The sequence below is a fragment of the Podarcis bocagei genome (assembly GCF_964188305.1).
Source record: "Podarcis bocagei genome assembly, chromosome: Z".
Taxonomy (NCBI): Eukaryota; Metazoa; Chordata; class Lepidosauria; order Squamata; family Lacertidae; genus Podarcis; species Podarcis bocagei.
Genome location: NC_138140.1, coordinates 53135992 through 53158053, shown reverse-complemented (window position 1 = coordinate 53158053; position 22062 = coordinate 53135992). Strand labels below are relative to the sequence as shown.

Here is a 22062-nt window from a genome sequence, read left to right as displayed (position 1 = left end):
GAAGATCAAACGTATCCATTCTTAAGGAAATCAGCCCTGAGTGCTCACTGGAAGGACAGATCGTGAAGCTGAGGCTCCAATACTTTGGCCACCTCATGAGAAGAGAAGACTCCCTGGAAAAGACCAACAACAACTCTGCAGAGGAAGAAATGTCCCTGTAAGTGACAGCACAGGCCATCTACACGTAGGCAGGCCACACTGCTTTTTGTAGTGAACAAGAGGATGAGATTTTCATCCAGAAAATAAATACATTTTAAATAATTTTCTAAACTCTGTCTCACGGCATGTTAGTGTCGGCTGCAATGTGTAAGTATGCTGTGCAAATGCTTCCTGCGCTCCTCCTGGGGCTGGAAAGGGGTTAGTTTAACCTCTGGTTTGCTAAAATAAAAAAATTCCTTCCAGTAGCACCTTAAAGACCAACTAAGTTAGTTCTTGGTATGAGCTTTCGTGTGCACGCACACTTCTTCAGATACCTGGTATCTGAAGAAGTGTGCGTGCACACGAAAGCTCATACCAAGAACTAACTTAGTTGGTCTTTAAGGTGCTACTGGAAGGAATTTTTTTATTTTGACTATGGCAGACCAACACGGCTACCTATCTACTCTGGTTTGCTAGTGAAACTGAATTACTGTGTTGTAATATGATGTATGTCTAAAAGTGTGTCGCTAACATGAAAAGTTTGGAAAGCTCTGACTGAAAGCTAGAACCATCATTCCTTAGTGCCTTTCAGTTGCATTTGAGCTGCTTTGCTTAACAGGCCACACATGCAGCAATTCTGGACAATCCTCATTTCCAAAACAGCAGTGCATCACTTGTCACTATGAAGAATGCAGAAGTAGGGATTGAGGGAAAAAGTAAAACCACCTCAATTATCCTAGTTTAAATACTGCATATCAACATTTGCTAATGCCTTGTCCATTACAAATGGTTTTACTGTGATATTATGGTGGTATTACATGTTACATATTGCACGTTACATATTACATGTGGTAAAATGTAAAAAACCTCTACACCACATAAAGCCTGGAGCAATTGCTAAGAAGTAGCTCTCCTCTGAACCCACCTATGCGGGAATAGGGAACATATTCTGATATCCAGGCATGCTAGTTTGGAGAAAACGGTTCCCACCTTTTATTTGCTGGTAGTTTCCAAACTTCCAAATTAATCATTATTGATAATTTTAACTTTTAATGAACTTTTGAACTTCCTAGCACCACCTATTTCTTCATCAGCTTAGACCAGGCTTCCTCAACCTCGGCCCTCCAGATGTTTTTTGTCCTACAACTCCCATGATCCCTAGCTAGCAGGAACAGTGGTCAGGGATGATGGGAATTGTAGTCTCAAAACATCTGGAGGGTGGAGGCTGAGGAAGCCTGGCTTAGACCAACCCTTGCTGGCTGGGTGACATCCACCTGCTTTAGAACTTCCATCATCTCCAGCAAAAACATCTGGAAGACACCAAGCTGGGGAAACGTGGATTCTGAAATGTCTTTTCAGAATGCTGCTGGCAAGACAGCATTATCAGGTACCAGTTACTTGGAATATAATTGGGCTCCAATTGCTTTCAAAGCCCAACTGAAAATGCTGATTATAAGCTCTAAAGGCTTGAGAAAATAGTGTGCTTGAAGAACTGCCTAGCAATTAAAATCTACAGAGGATTAAGAACATAAATCAGAAGAACCTTGCTGGATGAGGTCAGTGGCCATCTAGTCCAACATTGTGCTCTCAGAGTGGCTGGACAGTTGCCTTTGGGAAAACAGCAAGCGGCCCCCTCCCCTCCCCAGGCTTCCAGCAACTGTTTTTCAGAAGCACTGCTGCCTCCTAGCCCTTATTTGATAGTGATAAGCACAGACCAGTTAACACTGACATGAGAAATGGCTTTCTCCACAGTACCACCTAGGCCTTGGCACTGCCTTCCACTCCACATTGCACAGTAACGGCATTTTTATTTTGATTTGCACTCCCCACTACAAGGTCACCGATACAGCCTCCCACTTTGGTTTTCATATGCTATCTTGATTGCTATACTTTATTGCCTACCTCTATTTTTTAAAAAGGTATAGTCAGTGCTCTCCTGGTCCTGACTAGAGACAGGGAACCTACACCCCTCCAGTTCCAACTCCCATTACCTTGGAGTGCTTGTGCAAATGAGAGTCCACACAGGGGACACCAGGTTTCTCACCCTTGGCCTATAGCTTGTGCATAAAGGAGTTACTGAATTATAGACGTAAATAAAAGTTCTACAATGACAGCAGCCTATTTCACCCCATATAACATTGTGCTAAATTGTTAGATGCTGTGTTTTTAAAGCTAAACTGTGTGGCGTGCTTGTTAAAGGAGGCAGGAGAGAGAAAGCTGTACCAAAAGGGGGTAGAGTTACAATATACAGGCAGCCCTAAAGCCACACATACCTTTAATGAAATGGATCTGCTTTTTTGGATATGAGACAAATTCTGCTCAAGAACATCTAAATATTAACCCTATCACTGCCACCCTTGGGGTGGTGCTGTGTGAATATACTGTCTGTACAGTGGTACCTCGGGTTAAGTACTTAATTCGTTCTGGAGGGCCATTCTTAACCTGAAACTGTTCTTAACCTGAAGCACCACTTTAGCTAATGGGGCCTCCTACTGCTGCTGGAGCACGATTGCTGTTCTCATCCTGAAGCAAAGTTCTTAACCCGAGGTAATATTTCTGGGTTAGCGGAGTCTGTAACCTGAAGCGTATGTAACCCGAGGTACCACTGTATTCCCAAAAAGCACTTGGAACCAGATCTCTCTCACACACTGAAGGATCCAGCAAAAATACTTTTTAAGGCTACCTTTAATACATGGCAATTCGTGTTTCCAACAACCATAAAAATGTCTCTAGGTGTCCATAGCCAGATACTTGGCCCTTGGGTAGCTAATGCTGTGGGGAAAGCACTTTATAGTTATTAAATTCAGCTGCAGTGATGAAATAAGTGAACTGGCAGGCATACCCTGTGTGAGCTTTAAACCTTCCCCAAGCGAGACAGAGTTGTCCCCACGTTCTAGAAACTGGATGGTATCAGCAACTGCCCATATCAATGAATGGGTTGCTCCTCAGTTGGTATCTTGATCAGCCAGTCCCTAAATTCTTCTGTTTCTTCCCTTGAGGAGCAGGAGTAGCTAACACAGGCCCTCCAGCTGCTTTGGACTACCACTCCTATCAGCCACAGCAAATGGCAATGGATGATGGGAGCTGTAGTCCCAATATCCAAGGGGACCACACAACAGCTTCCCCTGCTCTAGAGCAGTGTTTCCCAAACGTTTTTGGGCAACGGCACACCTGTGTACTAAAAAAAAATCTCGCGGCACACCACCATTAAAGCCCCGCCCCGTGACGTCAGCGCGCAGCGTCACGCCGGGAGGGACGCACAAAAGTGAACGTTTTTTCCCTCGGCAGCTCCTCTCAGCTGCGCTCAATCCGCCTCCGCGCAGGCTGAGGGAGGGAGGGAGGGGCGCGTGTGACCCGTCTCTGCTGGGAGACCAAACCCAGCGAGACAGAGTCGCGCGGAGGCGCCCAGGCAGCGCTGCCGGCTGCGAGGAGGAGCGCCAGGCAGCAGCAGGAGGCGTGGCCTCTCCTCGCCGCCCCCGCCCCGCCTCTCGCCGCCCGACTCGCCCGCCTCCCTCCAGGCATCTCGCGGCACACCAGCCGGTGTCTCACGGCACACTCGTGTGCCGGGGAACACTGGTTGGGAAACACTGCTCTAGAGGAAAGTGCCTTTATGGTATATTTAGGCTCAGAAGAGACCCCCCCCAAATATGCTGTACCTCTTCAGTGGAAGCTGGTTTGTTAGCCAATTTTGGCCGAAAAGCAAACAGATGCTGCCAACAAGTGTGCTTCTGTTCCCGAGCAGAGTGAAAGCTTCAACAGCTTATTTACTTCCGAGACTTCTCCCTTTATTTCACAGAAAGGCTGAGTATGATCATGGATTTCAACTTAAGCTTATTCCCATTTATCAATGATCTATAGATGAGCCTTCCTAGGCACTCTGAACTCTGACATGGTCAACATTCTTTGTCCCTGGGTGTCATTACAGAGGTTGGAGGTTGACAGCAGCATGTGTTTTTCTTTGTCTCCCATCCAAGTACTAACCAGGCCCGACCCTGCTTAACTTCCAAGATCAGATGGGATTGGGTGCTTTCAGAGTGGTGTGGTGGCAGGCTTTTTAAAAGAATTGTTTGGAATTTTGCTGGCATTTTTCATGTCCATTCTGAATGCATCACGACTCACACTAGACTTTGAAGCTGCTTCCTAAAAGAAGTAAAATAACCCTAACACTGGTCTAATATAATAAATTATGAGTGTATTTAGAAACGATTACAGGAACAAACAAACACACACAACTCATGCTTTTGAAAGAGCGCAGAGCCTGGCGGAAATCTATTTCAGTACAAGTTGCGCCTTTAATCTTAAATGTTACAATACAAAAAATAATAATAATAATAAAAATTGGTCAATGGCATAAGAGCAGTTAACTTTTATACACAACTTTTCTACGAAAACTGCATTCCTCCAGGAAGTTTTCAAATGCAACTGGATTGAATTCCAATTTGAGGGAGTATTTGTTCTTATACCCAATAGCTAAGTCCCTCAACACATCAATTAAATGCATTTAAAAAAACAATAAAGGATCAAAAATAAAATGAAACTCAAAAAGGCTTCAGAAACGGAAGTCAGAAACATAAATCATATTCATGGAGTGCTTTTTGCCACATCCATGGCTAGTGAACCTTTCTGGTTTTTTGACCAATGGTCAGTATATTTCCTTTTGCAGTTTTGCCTCAAATTCAAAAGAGATAACAACATTTAGAGTGAACTTGCTAGCTTGCAAACAAGTATATATATATATTTTGGTTGTGTTGAAAACAATAGGCTTTACTAGGACAACAGAAGAAATGAATAGAAATACCAAGATTCAATGACATCATAACTGGGATGTTAAGACTTGGCATAAATTAGGCTCCAGCAGAGCATTTGGAAGATTTTAACAGCATTTAACTTGCTGATATGCCAGGAAGCCTTAATCAAATACTAGAACATTCTCATATAGTGGTCACAAGACTCAAAATAAATACTGACCTCTTTCTATATTAAAAAAAGAACACAAAAAAACCAAAACCCAGAATCTTATTGTGCATTCTTCTTACAGCATACGGGATCTGTACATATTTTATTTTTGGACAAAACATGATGTGTTCCACGCAGCACAGAGCAATTGAGGTATGATGTCCAATAAAGGTGGCTAAATTCCATAGTGAGAGTTAAGCAGGAACTCTTAAATCTAAGACAGGTTGAGTGTTCCCCCCACTCCTGCAGCCTCCAGAAGTGAAGACTCGGTTTTCAGTTGCCATTAGCCACAGGTAAAGCAGGGAGACTAGAAGAGGTGGTGAGTGGCTGGGAGCAGGGGGGAAAGAATGAACCACAGCCCTTTGGCATGAGTACTGAAGCTCACAGCTTATAGTCAACAGCAGCTTGAGTCATCTCCAGCAAGGAATGCTAGGCAGTAGAAACCATCTTAACAGGAATAAAGATCCAAATGGTTCAGCACATGCTCTTGGAGCTGCAGGATTCTTTTCTTTTTTTCCTATGCACTGTGTGCTTTTGCAAAAGAGAGGACAACAGTTTCCCTCCATGGTTCTTAAGTGAAGGTAAATGCAAAATGCACTTCTTTACAGTCTTCCTATGGCACAGTCATGTCTGCTTTGCACGTTAAACCTTCTGTCTTTCCCTTGCTGCACAAAATCATTGAACCTAACATATTCCGCATCTTGGAAGATTCATTTAGTCCAGAAACCATGCTTACTATTTCAATGTTTGCTGTTGTTTTGACACTGTACACATTTACATCTCATTTGTATAGTGTTTCAGGGTAGGTGTGTTGTTCTCTCCAAACACTGCAGACTAACTAACTACATAATATTGACATGCCGCTCATCGAAGGCTCACACATGAACACTTCTGGCAGCTCAATGACATTTCTAACAGTCAGGCAGTAAAAAAAGAAAAAGAAAAAAGGGGGGTCCCCAACCCCTTTCAGACTTTATAAAGCCTTTTTTAAAAAACAACAAAACAAAAACAAAAATTAGTAATCATGGATGTCTTATTCATTCCGTTTAACTTCAACCTGTTTAAAAGATGACAGGGAGGAGAGAGCAGATTTTAAAATAGTACAGAATAAAAAAGAGAGAAAAGCAGGTTACTTAACTGAACATGACAGCTACGTTTACTGGCAGAAAGGCAGAGTTTTTCATAAAGTTAGCTAAGGTTGAGAAATATCCCTGGATTCTTTTGCAACAGGGCTCCAGTTTTTTTAAAAGTAACAAAAACTAACCTAATCATTGGCAATTGCTCAACTTAAAATATACCACAAATAACTACACTATTTTAACTGTGGCACCCCTGGAGGGCTGGCAGGTGAGAACTTCCATACCTAGTTTCCATTGAGCTGCTGCGAAACTCCACTATGGTCAGCTATTGACCTCTCGCGGCTTTTACTCTCTCGCTCTTCGTCCTCTTCATCTCGCTCATCGTTCCCACTGTGGTTTTTACAGTAAAGCCTAAGAAGACAATACAAAGTAGGGGTGGGGGTGGGGAACAGCCCATGTCACGGGGTGTTCATCTAGTCCAGGGCGTGCCATCGTGATTATGTTTACGTTTGCTTTTTAATGTATTTCACCAGTTGCGTCTTATGAGCTATTGTAAAACCAACCTGAAAATGTTTAATTTAAGACCAGGGATAGAAATGTTTTAAATAACCTAAATGAATGGGTAAATATTCTTGCCTTAGGGCAAGCCAAACAGATTTAGTGGTTCTAACTTTGAGATAGGCAATGCTCTCGTGTCTCTCACTTGTGCATTGCTTCCTTGTTGTCGTCACCAACTATCTATAAATGGGGCTAAGGTTCCTCAATCACTGTAAAGCTAATGGGGGGGGGGAGAGTAGGCTGGGACTGATCCCTGAAGGTATTAGTAGTGAGGCTGAATTTGACCAAAACCCTTTCTTCCCTTGCAGCAAAATATCTTCCACCAAACTACTGTCCAGAGAATAAAAAGACTTTGGAGTGTTTGACCAAATCTGTGCTAATCCAGTTCTTGCTGGTCTTTCATGGGTCTCTTATACATACAGATAAGGTCACATGCAGATCCCACAATAATTCCCAACCCCTTCAGAGCAGCCAGGCTAATCTAAAAGTCTAATATGCAATTGTGAAATACAATGGACCATTGCCATTTATTTGAGTAGTTACATAAGGGAGTGTGGAAAGTATTCATCTCTGTTCAGTATTCAGTAGCATATAAGGGGTAAAATGGAGACAATAAATATCTAGCATCTATTTGGTATTCAGACAAGTCCTACTCACAGTTAACCAACTGAAATTAATGTACATTAATATTTTAAATCTTTTTTCCCCTGAAAATTTTCCAGTGCCCTATGTCTACTGGAATCTCATTTAGCACTTACTTAGCACTGATTTAATCAACAAAACTAAAAGAAGTATAGCATTTAAATTTTATATGCTATTTAAAATCTCTCAAGATTTCCCAGTAGCCAAAATATTTGTACTGGAATATTTGATTAGGGACAAAAATAAGCACTGTTGAACTACACTAATAGCCCAATCCAAGCATGTCTATTCAGAAGTAAACGGCTCCTTTACTCAATGGGACTTATTTTTCATCAAATGTGTACAGAAACAACCTAATGAATCTTACTTCTAATTAGATACAAAAATGATCACTCTGCGTTATACTCAATCCATTTCAAAGCTTATTTATAAAACACATTTTACTGAAACACTTGTAAATATTATACGCCATGTCAACTCATGGCATGTGTTAGTTTATGTGGCTTAAATTAAGGAGCTTTGGGGGGGGGGGCAGAATGAAGGCACCAAAAACCATTAGAGTACTAATTCTAACATGGCACAAAGCCCTAAGCACACACACACAGACACATACATATATAAATATATCACAGCCACCTGAATAAAGTTCACTACAATTCTCAAGCTGTCCATGTACAGATATATTTATTTGCATACATAATGTATCCCCCCAATGAATACTTCAGTACGTATTCTTGTTCCCAGCATGGCTAACAATAGCAACAAGCATACAACTAAAAATCTATTAAGTTATTTATTAATTTTATATTGGGAATATGTTTTTTCCAAGTCCCAACAAAAAATACATAGCAGCTGAAAGCTTTGTGGAAGCTTTTCTGCTTCACACCACTGCTTGTTAAGATGCTGTCTTTGGCTGTGAAAAGCACTTGTTGCACTCAATCCATTGGCCATGGCTTTCCTTCCAGGTTCCTAATACTGCAAATTCTTTAGGAGGAACTAACTGAATCAGTTGGGCACAAAAAGCCAGAACTAAGTATCATTCTATCCTCCCTGCACTGCAAAGCAATTCAACAAGACTGTGCTCAAGACGTCTGAAGGCACTTTCCAGGTAAATCAAGCTAAGACAATCAAAGAAGGAAAAACAAATAAGGCGACATGAAGCCAAACCACCAAATCTGAAGAGACAGAACTTGCACCACCACTGTTCAGGAAATGCCACTTTGTAACCAACCTTTGGGGTCAGACACAATGGCAATAAGGCCATTAGGCAATTTGGGTGTGAACCTGGGGTGCTGGAGAGCAGTCATCCGTAAGAAGAACTGTCATAGGAAACTGCAGTTGGTGTTGAAACCACCTAGAAAGGGTCAGAAGGCAAGTGATGGCCTGAGCTCCCAGAGAGACAACACTGGGCTGGACAAACAGCCTGGTGTGCTGTCATCTCACTTTGGCCATCACTTTCAGCAAATCCCTTCTCAGCTTCCATTTGCTATTTGCTTTGGGGGGCGCGCGAAGAAATAACTGCATAAGAACTATTCAGCTAATTATAAAGAGGAGTGGGGGCTTGTAGCCCTCCAGATGTAAGTAAACTCAATTCAGCCAAAGCCAGCGTGGCCAATAGATGATGAGAGTTGTAGTTCAGCTACAAGGAAGGTCACAGTTTCCCCATCCCAGGTACAGACAACGTTATTAATACAGACCCACTAAATCAGAGGTTGGGAACCTGTGGCTCTCCAGATGTTGCTAGGCTACAACTCCCATCACCCCTGACCACTAGCTATGCTCAGCAGGGTTGATGGAAGTTAGAAGCCACCTACAACTGAGGACTGCAGACTCCCCACCCCTGCACTACATTTAGGAACACAAAGAACATGGTTGTAGAGCAATGTTTCAAAAGCATGCTTTTTAATACATTAAAACACACGTTTAACTTTGGCAGAATGCCTTGCTAATTTCAAAACAGAGCGCTTACTGGAAACATTATTCTGTGTTAAGCATAGTGAAGAAGTCTACAGTCTTCAGTGGAACAAATTGAAATATACTGCCTCATGTGAGTTTCCTGTTGGCCAAAACATATATGCTATTCACATCAGTTCAACTACATAGAAATGATAACCCCATGGCCAGCCTGCCCTATGCTCCAGTAAAGTGTGTGGCAAAGTAAAAGAGAATGGCATTTACTTGTAAATTCCTCGTGACATGTTCTCAATGTATTTTGCTTTGTCTTGCACTCCACAGTGGTAATGGTAAGTCTTGATACAGGCTTTGATTTCGCATCCAATAGTTGCACCAGACTGACTACAAAGGGTGCATTTCTGTTACACAGAGACATTAGAGGGAGGAGACAGTGACAGAGACAGAGACAGAGACACAGACACAGACACACACACACACAGAGAGAGAGAGAGAGAGAGAGAGAGAGAGAGAGAGAGGGGTAGGGGAGAGAGAGAGAGAGGTATTAATCTATATCTTCCTGCTTCACAATAAATTTCATATTCTTAAAGTTCTCATTTCTGGTAACATTTTTCAATAGCATGCAAGCAGTTTGCTGGGGAATTCATGTTATTAAAACTTTTAAAAGTAGATACAGCCGCTCAACATGCATTACTTTCTATCTGCAGTAGTGGCTAATGTGAGAGACCAGGGGAGACTTGGCTCCAAACCTCTGCTTTACTGCAAAGCTTATTCTGTCACTTTGGGTCAGTCACTGTTCTCAAGTCTACAGTTGCTGTGAGAAGAAAGGGTGCAAGGAATCATGTCTGCAGCACTCAGCTCTTTGGAGAAGAGGCAGGGTAAAAGCCAGGTGGGTGGAGAGGTCAGGCTCAGAGAAGAAGGACATACCATTCTTTTCCCTCGTTTGATTTCTTGAAGTACAGTTTTAATATCAAAATCACCAAACTCTGCCCTTGAAGTTGTTGTCAATTGTACAGTGCCAGAAGAGAACAGCTAGGAAGAAAGGAGAGGCAAAATATTAGGAATGTGGGAAACCTTGGCTGTGTGGGACGTCAAAAAAGGACATGTGACAGGCCGATGGCGATGTGCTGAGGCTTTAAAAGGGGTATGGGCACATTCACTGAGGGGAAAAGAGATCAGTCAATGACTACTAAGTATGCTAGCTATATAGGTTCAGAGGCAGTACACAGTGAGGGGATAAGTCTTGGCTTCAAGGCTTGTTTATAAAGGGATCTTGGAAACATCTGGCTGGTAACTATGGGAAAGAGGATGCTGGACTAGATGAACCTTTGGTTTGACCCTGAAGCACTTTGTGAAGTGTGCAAGAGGTTGTGTCTTCTCCCAACATCACAGTGGATAGGGAAGTGGGCAAGCCCTGGCTGGCAGACGGCTACATTTCAAATTAATGGGAAGCTCTGAGGAGGTGGACACCCAGCTTATGATACTATGTCATGGTAAAGTTTCACTGGAAACGTTTGAACTCCCAGAGAATAAGAACAAAATGACTTTTCTCACCATGCACTTGTAATGTGCAGCTGCCTTTTTGGCATTGAATATGTGAAGCTTCCCTCGAGCTTCATTTTCTTCTTCACCTGCATGACAGAATCCACATTTAGGTTTTGTATCACTGGGGCTGCTTCTGTGTGGCGATCTGTCTCTCTGGAAGAAAAAAACTTTTCTAAAATGTGCCAGAACAAGAAATATGGTTTCAACACAAGGCAACAAAGTAAGTTCATTATAAAAAGGAGACCTAGACTTCTTTGAGAGGTTTATAAACAAACATAGAAGGCACTTACATAAGAACTGCTTTCTACATCATCTGTGCCATGTGAAGATGTGGATCGAGTATCTTCTGGCTGCCCTTTGAGACTCAATTTTCTGGGCCTTCCTTTGCGCCCCTTCTTTTTGGGAGGGGATGTTTCCAACTCATTTAGTTCATTTAAACCTTCTCCTAAATCTGAAGGAAGAAAACCCCCACACATAAAAAGGCTAGAATGGTTTTTCACAAGCTCCTGTAGAGTACACACCCACTGGCACAAAAGATTGCCTGGGGAGGAAAGCAGGGCTTGCTTTGACATGGCAGCAGCAATTTATTGGGCTAAACCCAGGCTACTTTTTAATTATTTGAAAACCTGTGTTATAAGACCCCAATGTTCCCCACTGCCAGAATCACAATAACCTGGGAAAGCAAGTTCCAAATACCTTATGTAAGCTCACTTCCAGTTATAGGGAGGGAGGAACTGATACGGCTAAGTTCTCCCATGTTCACTTCTCCCATTACTTGTGAATATACATAACAGATTCCCAGAATAAGCAGCCAAAGAGCAAAAACAAGTATTTTCTTACAGTGTTCCTTGAATTAAACAGTGCAGTTATTAGAATGTCTACTCAAACCATGAGGGCTTGCTTATTCTGCTTGTTCAATGTACTGTACACTGAATAGAATGTTGTTCTGTTCTTGCTAATAAGTCTTTTGAGACAAGAAAACATGCAGGCTCCCATTTCTCTAGAGGTCAAAGCACACTCTGCTCATGGAGTTTTGATTAAAAATGTGGACACTTTTTCAATGAGCCCAACTTCAGCCACACACCAATAGTGAGGGAACAACCAATGGTGAGGGAACACACCAAAGGCTGGGGGAACAGCCTTTTTGGTATTTTTGAGGGAAAAGTAATTCCACGTGTGCAGACAGGTTAGAATTCACAGTGGAATTTAGGCCAGATAATGGAACATGTTAGGTAAAGGTAAAGGTAAAGGGACCCCTGACCATTAGGTCCAGTCATAACCGACTCTGGGGTTGCGGGAACATGTTATACATGTTATACACAGCCAATTCCTTTTTCTTTCTTTTTTACATTAGTGTGCAAATTAATTCATTCAAATCAGAAACAAAGCTAGACACCACACCTGCAGATAAACTTCGAGGAACTCGTCTCTGTAGTGTTAGGATTTAGTTCAGAAAGAAAGCAACACATCATAAGGTTTATAAACTCTCGCAAATAGTGTTGAAAGTGTGAAAAGAACTTTTCCCTCCTACTCCCATAATACTAGACCATCACACAATGTGCTACTGGTTGCTAGAATAAGATGTGCTGATTGCTTAAATGGCATTAAAAGACAAATTCAGAGAGGATGATAGGCCCATGTGCAACCTCAGTTTTCAGAGGCAATGCTATGCTATGGTTTAGTGCAGAGCTTTCCAAACTTTTCACGTTGGTGACACACTTTTTGGACATGCATCATTTTGCGACACAGTAATTCAGTTTTGCTAGCAAACTAGAGGTTAAACTAACCCCTTTCTAGCCTGGTGAGAAGTGTGGGGAGCATTCATGCGATAAACCCACACACTGTAGCTGACACACTAGTGTGTCACGACACAGTTTGGAAAGCTCTGGTTTAGTGATCCGTGGACAAGCCTCCCATTCTCCTCCTTCTACCACTTTAGCAGAGATTAGTGTCACTTTAGAAGAATAGTGACTTGCCATGTCATAGGACCCAGGAATTCTGGCTCAAACCCTGATTAGCTGAGCTGGCTTTTGGCTTGTTTAAGGACTCTTCTTTGCTTATGCTTGTGATCAAGGAAGGTTTACTCAAAGAGTAATTTATTTCTTATTAACATGCTTCTGCCCTCATCCTATTTTCTCTTGACTGGAAAGCGTGTACTTTTTGATGCGGAACTACTTAAAACAATGAGCTATGAATAATTTTACCTTCAGAGTTGTGTGGTGCTTTCTTGTGTTTTCGACATAATATCCTAGGGATAGAACATTGGAGAGAGCAAAGTCAGCCACAAAGGAAAAGCTTTTATATCTGCTTAGAACTATACCGTCACTAACAAGACTTCAAGGCACTTTGCACTGAAAGAAATCCACCTCAGAAAATCTCTGCTTAAGTACGAAAGTTGGTTCCTTTAATGGTGGAGAAATGCAAGTGGTCCTTACATGTAAATGCCTTGAGAAGGTTTCTCTCGGATCTGAGCTTTATCATGCAACGCACAATAGTAGTGATAAGTCTTGTGGCAGGTTTTTACATCACAACCCACAGTTGCTCCAGGGCAGCGGCATAAGGAGCACACCTGAAAGCAGGAAAAAGACACACGTTGGGAACCAGCAAAGGCAATTAGAGCAGAACTGAGGGAAAGGAAGCTTGTTGCACTGAACTGGTACTGCTATTTCTTTTGCATGATACTTTAGAATGTGAAAAGGAAGCTGCACCAAATTAGAGGCAGAGGAAATGTGTATTCAGTCCGAATAAAAAGGGATTATACTGTACTTCAGTTTCCATGTTAAGTCTGTTACAGCAAAAACACAAGTTAAAGGCACCTTAAAAACCAACTAATTATGGTATAATAGCTTTTGAGCACTATGGTCCACGAAAGCTTATGCCATTGTTGGTCTAAGGTGCCATTAGACTCTGAGATATTCTACACTTATATATCACCTACTAACTCGGATAAGTAGCAAAGCTACACTTCTGAGTTACACTGTGTGTATCTATCTGGCACACACATGATCTTCAGACACTCCACTGAAATCAAGAGGAAATGCAGAAGCCCCAAATACAACTAGCTTTGTATGTTAGGCAAGAAGTGAAACAGTCTGTATTTAAATAGCTGCCAAATTAATCCATGATTTGCAACACAATCCAATCACTTTAGGAAACTTGTGGTTCGAGGACCCGATCCCCGCGTAGTGGAATGAAAACACAAGGACACGTGATATAAGGTTAATGGGCAAGAAAAGGCCACAACTTTATTGATTACAGCAAGTGAAAAGGTATTGGCTTAGGCATTGGATTACGTCAGCTGACTCCACCCCCTCAGAGAGGGGTGAGTCTAAAACAGGGGGGTTTATTCACCAGTAGGTGGAGCCTGTTGATGCTAATCCAACTATAAGCTCTCCCCTGATGTCACCGAGGGTCGTGCCATGGCCTCCCGCCACGCAGGCATCGGACAGAATACACGACCGCCGGATTCCTTTAACGGAATACCCAAAATTGAAGGCGCAGGCGATGGCCACACCTAGCCCTTCGACACACCACAACACATTATACCAATGCCTAACCTACCCACCAATACCACGAAAGTTGTGACGATTGCTACGAGGTAGGCGAAAAAACCAAAAAGCCTAATGCCAAATGGAAAAATTCCTACCAGGCCCCCCCGGACAACCAGGGCGACCAACCTAAGGTCCATAGCAAGGCCAAAAGAAAACTGAGACCCTGAGCTCTAAGGGAGTGGAGGGTGGGTGACTCGCGACGGGACGACGAAAAGTGAGGCCGGAAGGCTGGTGCTGCAGCAATTTAGGCTGCTAAACACGCCCCCTCGCAGGCACCTGGTTGGGTGCCTGCCCGTGGGCGTGGGCACCAGCCAGGTGAGTGGGAGGCAGGGGGCTAACGCCCCCTGCTTGAGGCGGAGTCCGGATCCCGACCACAACCACTCCACTCTCTTGCAGGAGGAGAGTCTTTATCAGTGTACAAAACAACTTCTATTAAAATCTTTTCAAGATCAGATGTTTGGCAATGCAGACAATTCTGTTACTGAAAACAGCTGCAAAACTACTGTTGAGCACAAAAGCAGCATAAGAGAGTGTGCCTATTGCCTTCTCCAAACACTGTTTTGTTGCAGTAGCTGTTCTCCTATGGCAGCTTTCTACACAAATACATTACAGTGTAGTGGTATAGACACACACACACACACACACACACACACACACAAAAGGAGGGGATTTCTTCAAGAACAGTGGCAATTCACTTTAAAGCTCCCAGACCCTGCTGTGCCAGAAAATACATTCACAGGATGGAGCAGAATGACCCAGGGGTGTTGCATCCCGTTTTGCAACTGGAGATGAAATGGAAATGTGCTGCCCCCTTCCTGCTGCCAGCGTCATGTCTCTCTTACCTGAATTGCATGCTGGTGCAAAGCGCTGGCAGTGGTATCACCTTCCAGCAAAACCTTGTGAGATCTCACAATCTCTGGAAGAGCTCACAAGATTTCAGTGAGACCTTGCTGGAAACTGGCACTGCTGCTTCTCTGCTGGCAGTTTTATCAACTTACTGAACAAAATTTCATTTCGAGTTGAGCTTTTTCACCTTCAAGAGCTAGAAATGCCATCTTACCAGCTTGCTACCTCTTTTTATTTCCTTTTCAACGTCTTCAATGGAAAAGCCTCCAAGACTCTCATTATCAGAGTGTGAAGATACCAAAGCAGATGAAAAAAGCTAAAAAGAGACCAAAAGAGAGAACAAGCAAATTGTGACTTCAGGACTGATTAAATTAAAGACAATATCAGAACTTCTAGATTAGAGAGAGGTTTCTTAACATGCAGTACTATAGGAAGTTATGAATATATAATGTTCTGTTCTAAAGCATTTTAATGGGCAGTATGATCCTATGCATAAGCTTACTTGGACATCAGTCCTATGAATTCAACAATGTTGACACCTCCCGGGGGGTGGGTGGGTGGGATCACACTAAAAACAATGAGAGGCAATTGAGGGGAGAATTATCAGGGTGGAGGAAGACTCAAGTACCCCCTCCCACCTGTTAAATTCCTCTTAGCCCACTGCAGCAGTGTTCTGCCCTAAGAGCAGCTTCCAGCAGTGTTTGGGAGCACTTACCATACACTTATGATGTGCTGCCACCTTCTGGTTTTCAGAAAGCAGTAGCTGCCCACATTCGTTATCTTTGTTGGATCTGCAGAAGCCGCACTTGCGCTGCCTGCCAGGTCCCTTTTTCTGTCCAGCTGCTGCCGACATGATTCTTACAGCAGTTCGAAGAATGCTACTTCAAGCCTTGCCAATGCAACACAGAACAGCAAAAAAGAGGGTACAAACAATCATGTTAGCCTCTCTCTAGTTCACCAGCGATTTAGCATTCCTTATCAAAGGCATCGTCAAGATTTAAAACTCCTGGTGGTGGACCATGGCGCTTCCAAGTAAATCTGCATGTTGCCAAAGCAGCCCTTCTGCAAGGAATGAAAACTGACAAAAACCACAACAGAAAGAGTGCCCAAATAAAGAAAGTTGAAAAAAGACAAAGAGCATTTGAGAAGAATGGATATCATACCATCTTGAACTTAGAATGCTATAAATTAGTCTTGAGCCGCACCCTGCTTTTGCTATTGATTTATTTTCAGCTGCCCTAGGAAAGTCAATTGTATTTTAATACAAATTTTTAGAAAATATTGTAATAGAAAGCACTCAACACTGCATCATTTGCATGCTCTGCTTGTAAATAACAGAGGATCAAAATGTATTGTGGCAAACTGCTGATGAATGATTTAATTTGCTCATCCATGGGGTATGCACATTACAGAAAGCATCAACATCTGAGCTTGTCAGGTAGAAATGTTCATCCAATTAGTTAAAATGTGGCTATCTGGTACCAACCAGATTTCCCAATCATTCTAAAATAAGAATATTAGAAGCCTCCAAGTCACCAGGACATCTGCCATTGCGTCATTGAGAGAGTCATGCATGCAGCTACAAACTCATAAACTTGTGCAGTATGATACAGATCAGCACTATGGCATGCATAGCTTTCTCATGTATGTGCAAAGAGCTACAGGAGTTTTGGCCAGAAGACTGAATGAACCACACAAACACTAACAGCACAGTGCTATGCCTCTGAGCAGGTAACACTCTGGTCTTTGGAAGCTGTGCATATGGTTCTGGTCTTGACATCACACTTGTAATCATGTGAAGAACACAGAATGTCAACCATTCTTTGCAGCAGCATCCAGAAGCTGTATGTGCACATGCATGTGTGCGCGCACAAACACACACGTTTTATTCCCCCCAACAAATAAAGTAACTTCTTTGTTGCATCATACCAAGAGCCTACCTCATCCAACATCCTGCTTCTCACAACGGCTGGGCAGATCATTCCAGGAACCCTACAACTGGGGCTCGAAGCCAACTGCCCTCTCATTGTTGCTCCCCTGCAACAAGGTCCAGTGGCATCCTGCAAATGGACATGGGCATTCCTTGTAGCCACCAGGGCTAATAAGCCTTTGATACAATGCTCCATTATTTTGTATAATCCTGTTTTAAGGCTAGAGGCCATCAACACCACAGCTTGTGGCAGCTTGTGCAATGTATTGCTCTGCTTTCCTTTGGACCACATCAGTGAGGCGTGTGTGTGTGTGTGTGTGTGTGTGTGTGTGTCTTGTCGCCTAGGCAGCCCAGGATCTCCATGTCCACTGCCCAGGTTTGTGCCTGGGAAGGTCACTTCAGTGCTACTAACATAGCAGATTGACTTCACTCCTGGAGGCACACTTTATTGTCTCTTGAGACAGATGCTAAGAACTGGTGCTTCTTTGTCTAGCCTGAATCAGTTTCTTTTGATGCTCCAGTCTAGTATTATTTATAATATTATGTATTATGATGCTCCAGTCTAGTATTATTAGTATTATTCTAGTATTATGACAGGTGCAGATAACAACAACAACAACAACCACTCACTTTGCCCACAGCATCATAGCAGGGTGCCCCCCCAAAAAAATCTGGAAAGCATCAGATTTTGGAACCTTTCCTTTTAGCAGAGTGGGTTTAGCTTCATAATAATTTTGGTTGCCTTATCTCAGCTCTAATGTATCCTTTTTGAAATGGAATGACTTCAAACATATTACCACCACCATCTTCTTCAGTTATATCCCACTACTCCTCCAGGTGGTGTACATCAGTGGTTCCCAACTGGGGGTCCGTAACCCACCCAGGGGGTCCATAGCACCATTCACATAACAAAAACTACCATAGAGATATCAAAATTTTCAAAAGTAGGGTTTTTTCAAAAGCTTGGCTTTAGAAAAACGGGTCCACAGTACAGTGGTGCCCCGCAAGACGAATGCCTCGCAAGACGGAAAACTCGCTAGACGAAAGAGTTTTCCGCTTTGGAGGTGCTTCGCAAAACGAATCTCCTATGGGCTTGCTTCGCAAGACGAAAATGTCTTGCGAGTTCCTGCGGTTCCCCCTCCCCCCTTTTCTAAGCCACTAAGCCGCTTATCAGCTGATCCGATAAGCCGATAAGCCGCTAAAAGCCGCTAATCCGTCAATGGGATTGCTTCGCAAGACGAAAAAACCGCTAGACGAAGAGAATCACAGAACGGATTCTTTTCGTCTTGCGAGGCACCACTGTACTTAGCTAATTGGGAACCATTGGTGTACATGTTTCTCCACCTCTCTGCATATCCACAAAATAACATTTTGGAGCTGGAAAAAGTATGTTAAATTTCTAGGGACTGATAACTAGTTTTGTGGCAAATGACTGAAGTGATTTTTTTTCCAGCTCTGGCAAAACATGTCATAGAATCATAGAGTTGGAAGAGACCACAAGGGCCATCGAGTCCAACCCCCTGCCAAGCAGGAAACACCACCAGAGCACTCCTGACATATGGTTGTCAAGCCTCTGCTTAAAGACCTCCAATGAAGGAGACTCCACCACACTCCTTGGCAGCAAATTCCACTGTCAAACAGCTCTTACTGTCAGGAAGTTCTTCCTAATGTTTAGGTGGAATCTTTTTTCTTGTAGTTTGGATCCATTGCTCCGTGTCCGCTTCTCTGGAGCAGCAGAAAACAACCTTTCTCCCTCCTCTATGTGACATCCTTTTATATATTTGAACATGGCCATATTGTCAGTTAGTTCAAAAAAAGTTTTGGGTAGTCTGACATCTGGAGAACCAAGAACCCTCTGGGGAGAGAGGGAACTTTTTTCTCTGAAGCCAAGATGACATGGACTAGAATTGACCAAATTTGGATTACTAGAGGAACGGCACCAAAGATAAAGAAAGTGGAAATCTGCCCCAAAACTTGCTCTGACCATAATGCTGTAAAGATGGAGATGAACCAGATAACAACCGGCTCCTTCAGGTGGAGGATGAATTACACCCTTTTTAGAGATGAAGTTTACAAAAAGGCCCAAAAAACTTTGAAAGACTATTTTGAAATAAATATGGCTACCAACGTTGAAAAAAGAGTAATCTGGGATGCAAGTAAAGCTGTGATGAGAGGGTTCTTGATACAACAGAATGCATTAAAGAAGAGAAGCCAAAACGAGAAAAAAGATAAAATTTTGGAGAAAATAAAAGAAGGGGAGAAAAGATTGAGAGTAAAGCCAAAGTCACAGGAGATTTTGAGAGAAATAAAATTATACCAAGTACAGTATATGGAATTGATGAATCAAGAAATAGAATGGAAAATTAAACAAATGAGACAGAAGACATTCGAATCAGCGAATAAATGTGGGAAATTACTGGCTTGGCAATTGAAAAAGAGACAAAAATTAAATACCATTACAAATCTGGACGTAGATGGAAAAGAGGTACACAACCCAATTGAAATCAGAAACTGCTTCCAGAAGTACTTTAAACAATTGTATGCACAAGGGCCACAGAATGAAATGGATATTGACCGTTTTTTGAAAACAAATGGATTACAAAAAATTTCACAAGAAAGTCAACTAATGTTGAACTGTAAAATATCTGACCAGGAGATAGAAGGGGCCATTCAAAATATGCAATTGGGCAAATCTCCAGGACCGGATGGGCTGTCTTCCAGATATTATAGATCTTTGAAGGACTGGTTAATACAACCTTTGAAGGAAGTCTGTAATGAAATTTTGGAAGGGAAAAGGGCACCAGAAACGTGGAAAGAGGCCTATATTACACTTATACCGAAAACTGAGACTGAAAAGACTCAACTTAAGAACTACCGTCCCATATCCTTATTAAATGTGGATTACAAAATTTTTGCTGATACTTTTGGCTAAGAGACTGAAAAAAGTACTGATTGAAGAGATTCATAAGGACCAAGCGGGCTTTCTTCCGGGAAGACATCTATCTGATAATCTGAGGAATCTAATTGACATTTTGGAAAAGCTAGAAGTGAATATAAACACTAAAGCAGTTCTGATATTTGTGGATGCGGAGAAAGCCTTTGATAATATTTCCTGGAGTTTTATGAAAAAGAATTTACAGGGTATGGGGGTAGGTCAAGGTTTTGAAAATGGTATAGGTGCAATATATTCTGAAAAAAAGGCTAAACTAATTGTAAATAATGTGGTTACGGAACAATTTAAGATAGAAAAAGGGACACGACAGGGGTGCCCAATTTCCCCATTGCTTTTTATATCGGTCCTGGAGGTCCTGCTGAATATGATTAGAGGAGACCGGTTGGTTAAAGGTATACAGGTCGGAGCCAAACAGTATAAATTGAGAGCATTTGCAGATGATCTAGTTTTGACGTTACAGGAGCCAGAATCTAGTACTGAAAGAGTATTAGAATTAATTCAAGAGTTTGGTCAGGTGGCAGGATTGAATAAGCTAAAAACTAAGGTTTTAGAGAAAAAATTAACATTGATGGAAAGAGAGAAGTTTCAGAATGAAACAGGTCTGACTGTGGCTAAGAAAGTGAAATACCTGGGGATTAACATGACAGCTAAAAATGGAAATCTGTTTAAAGATAACTATGAAAAATGCTGGACGGAAGTTAAAAAAGATTTAGAAATTTGGTCAAATTTGAAGCTTTCCTTGCTAGGTCGAATTGCTGTTATAAAGATGAATGTATTGCCAAGAATGTTATTTTTGTTTCAATCATTGCAAATCTTGGACAAAATGGACTGTTTCAAGAAGTGGCAGAGAGACATTTCTAGATTTGTCTGGCAGGGCAAGAAGCCCAGAATAAAATTTAAAATATTAACTGATGCAAAGGACAGAGGTGGATTTGCCCTGCCATACCTTAAACTCTATTATGAATCAGCGGCATTTTGCTGGCTGAAAGAATGACTGCTTCTTGTGAACACATACATTTTGGATTTAGAAGGTTTTAATAATGTTTTTGGGTGGCATGCATATTTGTGGTATGACAAGGTTAAAGCACATAAAGCATTTAAAAACCATATTGTCAGAAGAGCATTGTTCAATGTTTGGACAAGGTATAAAGACTTACTTGAAAATAAAACCCCAAGGTGGTTGTCACCGATGGAAGCAAAAGCTCAGAAAAAGCTCAATATGGAGGCCAAATGGCCGAAATATTGGGAAATTTTGGAACAAGAAGGAGACAAATAGAAACTGCAGAGTTTTGAGAAATTAAAAGATAAAGTGAGAGATTGGCTTCATTATTATCAGATAATGGAGGCATACAATTTGGATAAGAAAGTTGGCTTCCAGGTGGAAAAATCTAAATTGGAAACAGAACTGTTAGAACCCAAAACCAAGATTTTGTCAAAAATGTATAACTTGCTGCTGAAATGGAACACTCAGGATGAGACGGTTAAATCTGTCATGATTAAATGGGCACAAGATGTTGGACATAACATTATGTTTGCTGACTGGGAACAGTTGTGGACCACCGGGATGAAATTTACGGCATGTAATGCCTTAAGAGAAAATATTATGAAAATGATAAGGTGGTACATGACCCCAGTCAAGCTTGCAAAAATTTATCATTTGCCCGATAACAAATGTTGGAAATGTAAAGAAAATTAAGGTACATTTTTTCACCTTTGGTGGACGTGCCCTAAGATTAAGGCTTTCTGGGAAATGATTTATAATGAATTGAAAAAGGTATTTAAATATACCTTCTCGAAGAAACCAGAGGCTTTTCTCTTGGGCATGGTTGACCAGTTGGTGTTAAAAAAGGATAGAACTTTCTTTATGTACGCTACAACAGCAGCAAGAATACTTATTGCAAAGTATTGGAAGATGCAAGAATTGCCCACTTTGGAAGAATGGCAGATGAAGCT

The 22062-nt window shown here is 42.0% G+C and overlaps 1 protein-coding gene across 3 annotated transcripts in view; it reads right to left on the bottom strand.

The window, feature by feature from the left end:
- Positions 1-4374: 4374 nt before the first annotated feature.
- Positions 4375-22062, bottom strand: part of PHF6 (PHD finger protein 6) — a 35502-nt gene continuing 17814 nt past the window's right edge. For all 3 annotated transcript variants that reach the window (XM_081180530.1, XM_081180529.1, XM_081180528.1), the window contains 10 exons: positions 15942-16115; positions 15441-15542; positions 13265-13398; positions 13034-13077; positions 11120-11280; positions 10839-10982; positions 10212-10316; positions 9552-9685; positions 6458-6584; positions 4375-6151 (listed from right to left, as the gene is read on the bottom strand). In XM_081180530.1, coding sequence (XP_081036656.1) covers positions 6458-6584; positions 9552-9685; positions 10212-10316; positions 10839-10982; positions 11120-11280; positions 13034-13077; positions 13265-13398; positions 15441-15542; positions 15942-16079 — 1089 coding nt within the window. In that variant the 5' untranslated portion in view covers positions 16080-16115 and the 3' untranslated portion in view covers positions 4375-6151. The remainder of the gene's footprint in view (positions 6152-6457; positions 6585-9551; positions 9686-10211; positions 10317-10838; positions 10983-11119; positions 11281-13033; positions 13078-13264; positions 13399-15440; positions 15543-15941; positions 16116-22062) is intronic.